General features: G+C 50.3%; 2 protein-coding genes across 2 annotated transcripts; one reads left to right on the forward strand and one right to left on the reverse strand.

The window, feature by feature from the left end:
• Window positions 1-717: 717 nt before the first annotated feature.
• On the forward strand, window positions 718-2,068 carry LOC123185018 (fasciclin-like arabinogalactan protein 2). Its single transcript, XM_044597038.1, has 2 exons — window positions 718-1,506; window positions 1,623-2,068. Exons 1-2 carry the CDS (start codon window positions 875-877, stop codon window positions 1,660-1,662), a joined length of 672 nt encoding a protein of 223 aa, XP_044452973.1. The 5' UTR covers window positions 718-874; the 3' UTR covers window positions 1,663-2,068.
• A 2,185-nt stretch (window positions 2,069-4,253) lies between these two features.
• On the reverse strand, window positions 4,254-7,794 carry LOC123188025 (SNF1-related protein kinase regulatory subunit gamma-1-like). The gene is made up of 6 exons (XM_044600055.1): window positions 7,513-7,794; window positions 6,888-7,049; window positions 6,331-6,773; window positions 5,370-5,636; window positions 5,016-5,188; window positions 4,254-4,914 (listed from the first exon to the last, which is right to left on the reverse strand). The coding sequence occupies exons 2-6, from the start codon at window positions 7,045-7,047 to the stop codon at window positions 4,596-4,598; spliced, it is 1,362 nt and encodes a 453-aa protein (XP_044455990.1). The 5' UTR covers window positions 7,048-7,049; window positions 7,513-7,794; the 3' UTR covers window positions 4,254-4,595.
• Between the last annotated feature and the right edge of the window lie 1,346 nt (window positions 7,795-9,140).

Raw genomic sequence — 9,140 nt, forward strand, 5'->3', positions numbered from 1 at the left:
CGGTGGACTGGCGGAATTGGGTAGCCTCCTTTTTGCCCTTCCGCAATAGAACGAGGAACCGCTTCGTGCGTGGGTTGCTCGTTTCAGTTACTATAGAAGTTGTGTGTACGTGTAAGTGTTTGCATGAATATGGGGGTTTCGAATGTAAAAGTTGTGGTTACAAATGAGGACATTTAAGCGATGGGTTGGCGCTGTCCGCGAACTTCTAGGGGGCAGATTTTCTCAGTCCAGGTGTAGATGCTGTTAGAACATGTTAACTCTGGTTCAAACCGAAATTCATTATGTCTGCTTGGATCAACTTACCGCAAGCGCTAAATACCAATGTTCAAAGTGCAAACCATCGTAACTCACGTGTCCAGCTAGCAGGACGTGTCAAATTTCACCGCGCACGTATCTTCGTGGAAGGCCCCAAGGCTTGATATATAGGTTATCCCGCTCCGTCCTTGCAAAATTACCGCCATCCATCGGTGTACACTTTCCTCGGCCATAGCCACAGCTTCTGTCACAAACGGCATAAAGGCGGATGTGGCAAATTATGGTTGGAGAATAGAGGGGAGAGCGGCCCAACGGTGCAAATCACGAGAGGGAATGATTGGTGGGAGAGCTTTCCGTAACTTCAATCCGTAGAAACTTGCCGTAAGTGTATCATTTTCGTTTCTTGCCATACTACTAGTACCTGCAAAGAGAAAATGGGCAGGGCCAGAAACAGAACTGCAATCAAGACAGAACCACCGGAACACGGCATGAAAGCCGAAGACCAAAACACCAGTCGAGAGAAACCCTATCCACCATACCTCCATTATTCTCGCTTCTCAGAATCTCAGGGTAAAGAAACTCTTCCAGCTAGCTTGGGCGAGCAGGGGAATCAAGCACAATGCCGTTCGCCGGAGCCGTCGCCCCCTGCACCACCATCCTGCTCCTCCTGCTGCTCGTCCCCTGTGCCGAGGGACAACCGCCCGAGGCGACGCCGCCGCGGGGCATGGCGATCGGGCAGATCCTGTCCAAGAACGGGTGCGGCGCCTTCGCCGGCCTCGTCGCCGCCACGGCCGGCGTGGGCCAGGTGCTCCGCGAGCAGAGCGACGCGGGGCTCACCGTGTTCTGCCCGGACGACGGCGCTGTCGCGGCGTTCACCCCGCGGTTCAGCAACCTCACCGCCGACCGCCAGGCCTCGCTTCTTCTGTACCACGGACTGGCGGTACGCTCCTCCGAGGTGGAGCTCTCCTTGTTGACCCGCCTCGGCGGGGAAATCGAGGTGCGGACGCTCGATCGGGGCCGCTGGGGCTACGGCATGCTCACCATCTGCGACTGCGGAGGCACCATGAGGCTCTCTTCGTCGCCGCCGTCGTTCACGATGCCGGACGAGGCCAGGGTCACCAACACGGTCGTCTACAACGACCGCCTCACTCTCTACCTCATCGACGCCGTGCTGGTTCCGGGAGCGCCGGCGGTGTTCGACTACTCGGACAGCCTGGTGACCGTTTGCTTCTTGCTCGGGATCGTCACCTTGTGAGTATACTACTATTTCCTTGAGCTGTTTGCCTCCCTTCGTATTCAGCTTGAATTGCTTCTATCTTTCCAAATCTTAATTCTACACGTTAACTGTATCCATCTCTCGTCCGCAGAGTCTTGGGGTCGTGTGTTCTTTCTGTCATTCGTGCATGAGAAGATCGTACCGAAGTTGCGCCATAGGGCGACAAGAACCTTAGTTCGTGATCGCTTCCGTGCGTCCCCTCTCCCGTAGTCCTGCTGCAAGCCTCCTTCACGGTCAGATCTCCGTCCCTGATGTACCGACTGGTGGCACGTTAAGTTTATGTATCCCATGGCCGTCGTTTTGCACGGTGTATGTCTGTGACTTGTCTAAACACTACCATCTCCTGTGCTTGCGTCTTCTCTGTCTATGTATATATGTGTTCTTGCGAGCAACTTTTTCTATGTACTCCTTTAGTGATCTAAACACTGTTATATTTCTTTACAGAAGGAGCATACAAGTGTTTAGTTACTTTAGGAACTAGACTTCATGTGAGTGATGCAAGAAAATGTTGCTGGCCATGAATTCTTCTGTACCTCAGACATTACTTAGTAGAAAGATTGTATTGCTAGCTCAAGGATAAAAAAGAAAACCTGCGCACGCCTGCAATCTTAAACAAGTGCCATACATCAGACTACTCGATTGATTGATCGAGGAGGATACAGAGGTACACATGACTGAGATTAGGCAACCTTCGGTACGTTAACGTTTCTACACGTCGCAGAATCGCCACTGCAGTGTTTGCACCAGGAAACAGGTGCGGATCAGCGAACTCAGGAACACACAGCTGACAGACTAAAGCACGCTAACAGAGCACTGAATTGCCTTGTCACCCCCACACATAATTTACTGCATCAACACCGCAACCTGAACGAATCGGTCCAGCTACAAGACTTGCTCACTAACCCTGGCGGAATTGGGTAGCCTCCTTTTTGCCCTTCCGCAACAGAATGAGGAACCGCCCCGTATGTGGGTTGCTCGTTTCAGTTGCTATCGAAGTTGTGTGTACGTGTAATGATGGACGTGTGTGTATTTGCATGGATACGGGGTTTCGGATATCAAACTTGTGATTGCAAATGAGGACATTTGAGGGACGAGTCGGCGCTGTCTGGGAACGTGTAGGGGGCAGATTTCCTCAATATCATTGCGCAAAGTGAAGCCTACTGTAGCTCACGTGTGCAACATACCAGGACGTGTCAAATTTCACCGCACACGATGCTTCGTGGAAAAGTCCCAAGGCTTGCCCTGATAAGTCACCGCGCTCCGCCCTTGCAAAGTTGGCACCATCCATGGCCATGGGTGTACACTTTCCTCAGTCAGCCATAGCCACAGCTTCTGTCACGGCGCCATAAAGCCCACCATTTCTTGCCATACCACCAGCAAGGAGAAAATGGCGACCGGGGCGTTGCACATGGGCAGCGTCCGCACCTCGATTTGCCCGCGGCCGTGGATCAGCCAAAAACCCTTCTTCCCCCAGCCTCCTGCCCTGGCCTGAGCCCCCGAAAGAACTAGGCCAAGCCAAAACACCAGCCGAGAGAAACCCTGTCCACCATACCTCCATTATTCTCGCTTCTCAGGGTAAAGAAATACCACCAGCCGAGAGAAATCAAGCACAATGCAGTTCGCCGGAGCCATCCTGCTCCTCCTCATGCTCGTCCCCTGCGCCGAGGCACAACCGCCCGAGGCGACGCCGCCGGGGGGCTTGGCGATCGAGCAGATCATGTCCAAGAGCGGGTGCGGCGCCTTCGCCGGCCTCGTCGCCGCCACGGCCGGCGTGGGCCAGGTGCTCCGCGAGCGGAGCTACGCGGGGCTCACCGTGTTCTGCCCGGACGACGGCGCGGTCGCGGCGTTCGCCCCGCGCTTCAGCAACTCCTTCTCCACCACGGGCTGGCGGCGCGCTCCGCCGACGTGGAGCGCTTGCTGACCCACGGCCACAGGCATATTGAGGTGCAGACGCTCGACGGCGGCCGCTGGGGGTACGGCATGGTCACCATCTGGTACTACGGAGGCGCCATGGAGCTCTCCTCGTCGCCGGCATCGTTCACGACGCCGGTCGAGGCCAGGGTCACCGGCACCGTCGTCTACAACTACCGGCTCACCGTCTACCTCATCGACGCCGTCCTGGTTCCGGGAGCGCCGGCGGTGTTCGACTAGTCGGACATCTTGGTGACCACTTGCGTCATGCTCGGGCTCATGATGTTGTGAGTACTATACTACTACTATTTCCTTGAGATGTTTGCCTCTTTTTTCACTCAGCAGATCTTAGAGAATGGACGATGCTGGTGCTTGAATTGCTTCTAGCTTTCCAAATCTTAACACGTGAAGAACTGTATCCGCAGAGTCTTGGGGTCGTGTGGTGCCATTTGTTCGTGAATGAGAAGATCGTGCCAGAGTTGCGCCATAGCTGATCTCCGTCCTCGATGTACACGCTGGTGTTCAGCGCAGTGGGCAAAGGGCACTGTTGGTGGAACTTTTTCTATGTATATTAGTGTTTAGTTACTTTTGGATCTAGACTCCATGTCATGTAAGAAAATGTTGTTGGCCATGAATTCTTCTGTACCTAACTTAGTAGTCTGATCCATTATTTGTCGCTCAATTAGTACAATCTTGTGCTATAGTCGCACTAAGTGAGCAACAAATAACATTGATCCAAGGGAGTAAGTAGCAAAAACATTATATTGCTAGCTCAAGGATAAAACAGAAAACCTGCGCACGCCTGCAAGGCTTAAACAACTGCCATACATCAGACTACTCGATTGATCGAGGAGGATACAGAGGTACACATGACGACTGAGATTGGGTAATCATTGGTTCGTTAACCCTTTTACACATCACAGAATCGCCACTGCAGTGTTTGCATCAGGAAACAGGTGCGGATCAGCCAACTCAGCAACGCACAGTTGACACCAACAGAGGCACTGAAATGTGTTGTCACCCCACACAGAATTTACTGTATCAACACCACAACATGAACGAATCAGCCCAACTACAAGACTTGCTCACTAACCCTGTCTGTTATTTCCACCGTCTTGCTCTCCCGAGAGCTCAGCTGTTCTCAACGGAGGGCTCAGCTGTTCTCAACGGAGGAATCGGCATCGCCCTTGTCCTCGAGCTTCTCCATCGCTGAAGCAAGATAACTGTCGCAGAAGCCAGGGGGCTCGTGGATGAAGCAAGAGATCACATCTCGCAGTGTCACAACACCGACCACCTCAAAGTCGCCATCCACCACGTATATCCGGTGGGTTATCCTCGACCCGATGCTGTCGATCACGCTGCCCATGGAAGCATCAGGTGCACAGGTGAGTGGCGGCTTCACCAGCCCATTGTCCCCCGAGTCAGGAAGAGTGGAACCTAGAGCCTTCATGAAATCCAACACGGTAAGGTGCCTGGATGGATCAAAAGTATCATTAGACACGTGAAGAGACATATTTGAAAGAAAAAGAAAAAGACACAGGGGAATAAATCATTGGGTTGAGTCGCTTCGTGCCTGAAATCAGAAAATAAGTCAGGCCTAAGCAACAGGAAGCGAATGTCCCTTATGCTCACACTACCAACAAGTTTCCTTCGGGGACCTTCTACTACGGGTACACCGCCAATTTTGTTATCCTTCATGCACTTGAAAGCTTCTAAGATTAGATCATCACTGTTAACCGTAATAACCTGAAGATAACACAATATCGTAAATTTCTCATTAAACAGTTCTTATAACAGAGTCAAAGCCTATTCAAAGGTCCTGCTTCAGATTTTGCAGCCTGCAGTGATCGGGATAGCACAGAGGATTAAATCTTACACTACCAAGACAAGAGTTTAACTAAAGAGGCAGCGAAGTGAGACAAATAACCTCATCAAGAGACATGAATGGAAGCCCCAAGTCTGAAAGAGGAAGTGCCGAAATATAGTCGAACCAATCCCTTCCTTTACACTGCTGAAGTCCTTTAACAACACCAGTCTGAGTAATGAAGTTCTTAATAACTGGCTTATCAGGTTCGATCACAGGCACATTCCTCAACCTGTACTTGGAGAGCAACAGTAGTACGGCAAGCATTGAACTGTCAAGTGTAACAGGCACAAAAGGAGACCATGGGTAGGACTCAACAATTGACCGAACCTACAAGAAAAGGAGAAAGGATACAAAGTTAACAGGGTCTACAAGAGAAGATATTCATGCAATGCGAAATTAAAGGGTCGGAACAAATGACCAAATAAACCTTAGCAACAAATTTTAGTGCAGCTGAAATACCACAAAGCCAAGCAAGACTGTATGAATTATGTCAGGTTGGATGGCATAACCGTCATGTACAAAACGAGACAAGACAATTAACAAAAAAACAGCCGTGAAAACGGCGCCAGCCCACCAGTTCAAACAATCCCACGGTGACTAAAAAACCACATTTAAATAATTCACATAAATTAGTTCATATACTTATATGAACGTACTATATGCACAAATATATCAGTTAGTTCTCAACCACAAAGAATCCCAACCCGATTGATGTCAGGGCCATAGCACACAGATCTGTGGAATGTGAGGAGGCCCCCAATCACAAACTGACACTAGAAAAAACAAGTTCTTTCTCAATCAGTCTTTAAATTAGAAACCGGACTAAGGTCACGGTCTTTTTGGTCAGAATGCCAGTCCCATCTGGTTTTGAATACTGGGTTTTAACTTAAGTGTATCTGAACTTTGTTTTAGCAAAACAACAAAACATTAAGTCGATTACGTTGCTCTTGGTGCATGGATTCAATGCTTGATCAACATAACAAAAAAAAAAAAAAGCTTCAAGATAGAGCAATTGTCATACTGTAGTCGATTTGAAAGGTTCTTGCTGAAGCAGAACTTTGTAGAAATCTTCCCCTAAATGATCAGCAGCAGTAACTCCATCCTTCGCAACACCCTTTTCAGCAGTTAACCCGCCAGCAACAGCAGCCCCTACTGCAGCAGCAGTCAATCCAGCGACAGCTGCCGGGCCGGTTACACCTAATGCTGCCACGCCCACTGCACCAACAGCACCCATTCCAACTCCTGCAGCAGTTGCTGATCCAGCTGACAGAGCTACGGCCGCGAGATCAGCATTATCTAGTACCCAAAGGATGATGGCTGAGTACTCGATGATGCCAAGATACCTCCCTTGCCAATCAGCTGGAGCCCCAGGTTCAGGGTTAAGCACTGGCGCTGCCCTTATGTTGTGCTCAGATAAAATTCTAACAGCATCAAGAACGGAAGTTTCTCCAGGAATTTCGGTCACTACAGCAGAGAGAGAATATCGGTCGTTACAAACACTACAACATATATGTGACAAAAAAATATAAGGCAGAAAGAATATGCAGATTGAGTCGTTTCTTTTGCAGAAGTGCATACCTCGGCCACTAGGAACATCAGGAAACGATGCGACTGGGATCTGAGCAAAGGCGGCGGTCAGGGATTCCTGCAAAGCTAGAGGGAGCTTCTTCTTGGACTGGATAGTGTCAAAGTAGGCATCACAGCTGGGGAATTTCGCGTTCTCCTCAGGTCGAGCCATTTCTACAGTAAATTCATGAAGAATTTATCAAACAGGAAAAATCTATCCACAAATCATCACTGAATAAGGAAGTGCATTACAGACAGTGGCTGCAGAGCATCTAGAAGAAGTTCTGTGGCAAATAATCATGCTCGAACATAAGTATATATTGGTAATTCAAACTGCAAGAACTACGACCATGGGCTTGAATCAAAAGAAACTCTTCGTGTTGGGTGTTTCGTCGGGCGAAACCCCTTAATTTGCATTACAACAAACAAACAGCTCATAAGGCATATGCATATACTGGTTGCAAGTAGCTTCAACTAATCAGCCGAGCAAAATCAGAGCCTCTCGGTCTCAAGGCAGAGGCAGCAGAAGGAAATCCACTAAATTTGCAACCTAGCGCATCAAAATCAAAACTCACACAGCAGCAGCATGGATGGACGAACGAATTTAACGAAAAAGAGCAGGGAGTTTGTTTATCACCTTGGCTGCGACTTGCGGGAGCGCTGGGCAGGAGAAGCAGGCAGCCTCCGGGTGCAGGGCTGCGGCGGGGGAGCAAGCGGCAGAGGCGGAATGGATCGGAGGCGCTGGTTTCCGAGGATCTATGGTCTGCTTTTCTTTTTCTTTTTTGAAACAATGGTCTGCTTTTCTTGGCTCCCAATCCAGGGGGCGGGCGGTGGAGGAGTCGAATACGGCGAGAGATGGTGCGGTGCTCGCTTGCCAAGGGCACACTGGCACGTGTACACGGCACGGGGCCACGTCGCCACACCCCAGGGACGCCGCCTGCCTGCTGCCCTCCGAGGCTGTGCTGCCTGTTACTGTTACAGTATCAAAGCACGGATCATGTAAATGGAGTAATAATCATTAGTTTAGGCTGCACCGTTTTTTGCCCTTTGCATATTTGTTCTAGTTGGACCCGGCTGAGTATGTGCAAGCAAAAAGTCAACATCTGCATGTTTATCGGTTGTCTGCATTGCATCAAGGCCCAGCGGGATGCATGTTGTTCGGTTGCGTATGTTTGTGTTTTGGGTGTAAGCAGATGCAAAAAACAGTTGTTTGCTTGTGTGCAAATTTTTGATCTGCTCATCCCTTTCAAATGTGATGGACTTACCAGAGTATTTAATCAAAAACTACCACATTTCACGGGAACGTGTCGAAAAACTACAATTTTATGATTTTGTGCGGAAAACTATCACTTTTTTCCTAATCCGAGGCAAAAAGAACTACCAAGTCGCGAAACTGCCCGCTTCGCCCGTGTTAAGCACCGAACTGACCGGCCGGGCCCACGAATCAGGTGTCACCGTAGCCAACCGACGCCCTCCGCGCATTAACGGCGCATTTGCGGTCGGAACCGCGGATGTCGGTTGGATGCGGTCAAGATCCGAGCCAATCCCCTCTCGCTTCACTCTCTCCCTCCTCTCCCTCTCTCTGACCTAGGTGGCAGCCGCTGATGAAGCTACATACCTAGGGTAGGGTCATAGACCTGACCTAGACATCCTCCCCTAGGACAGCACCCTAAAGCCAGGATCATCCAAAGGGTACCATCATCCACTCGACCGAAAACGTTCCACTCGGAAGAATCGATGTCACTCGACCGTCGCAGAAGTCACTCGACGGGCAGAAGAGCTAAAGCCACTCTGTATATGCAACGGTCGAGCATTTACTCATAGGCTTAATTGGCATTCACAGTAGTTTAATGTGGGCGTTACCAGTAACGTTCTCTCTTCAATGTACCTTAAACCCTCTGTGTCGTGGGCTGGCTGGGGTCCTGGCGCACTCTATATAAGCCACCCCCCTCCACAGGCACGGGGGTTCGCATCCCCTGTAACACACAAGCATATAATCCAGTCGACCGCCTCCAGGCTCCGAGACGTAGGGCTGTTACTTCCTCTGAGAAGGGCCTGAACTCGTAAAACTCGCGTGTACAACTCCTCCATAGCTAGGATCTTGCCTCTACATCCCTACCCCCATTCTACTGTCAGACTTAGAACCACGACAGTTGGCGCCCACCGTGGGGCGGATGTCTTAGCGACTTGTTGGAGAAGTTGCGATTTTCCCGATCCCCATCAACATGGTTTCAGGAGGAGGTTTGGCCGAGGGCCGCGAGATCC

Source organism: Triticum aestivum, chromosome 2A (genome assembly GCF_018294505.1).
Source record: "Triticum aestivum cultivar Chinese Spring chromosome 2A, IWGSC CS RefSeq v2.1, whole genome shotgun sequence".
Lineage (NCBI taxonomy): Eukaryota > Viridiplantae > Streptophyta > Magnoliopsida > Poales > Poaceae > Triticum > Triticum aestivum.

What these genes read in the sequence shown, in the direction of transcription:
- LOC123185018 (XM_044597038.1), top strand. Translation starts at nt 875, where the DNA reads ATGCCGTTCGCCGGAGCCGTCGCCCCCTGCACCACCATCCTGCTCCTC. An exon ending in TTGCTCGGGATCGTCACCTT is followed by an intron (nt 1,507 to 1,622) that starts GTGAGTATACTA and finishes TCTCGTCCGCAG; the next exon opens with AGTCTTGGGGTCGTGTGTTC.
- LOC123188025 (XM_044600055.1), bottom strand. Translation starts at nt 7,047, where the DNA reads ATGGCTCGACCTGAGGAGAACGCGAAATTCCCCAGCTGTGATGCCTAC. An exon ending in TGATGTTCCTAGTGGCCGAG is followed by an intron (nt 6,774 to 6,887) that starts GTATGCACTTCT and finishes TCTCTGCTGTAG; the next exon opens with TGACCGAAATTCCTGGAGAA. An exon ending in GACTTATTTTCTGATTTCAG is followed by an intron (nt 4,915 to 5,015) that starts GCACGAAGCGAC and finishes TGATCCATCCAG; the next exon opens with GCACCTTACCGTGTTGGATT.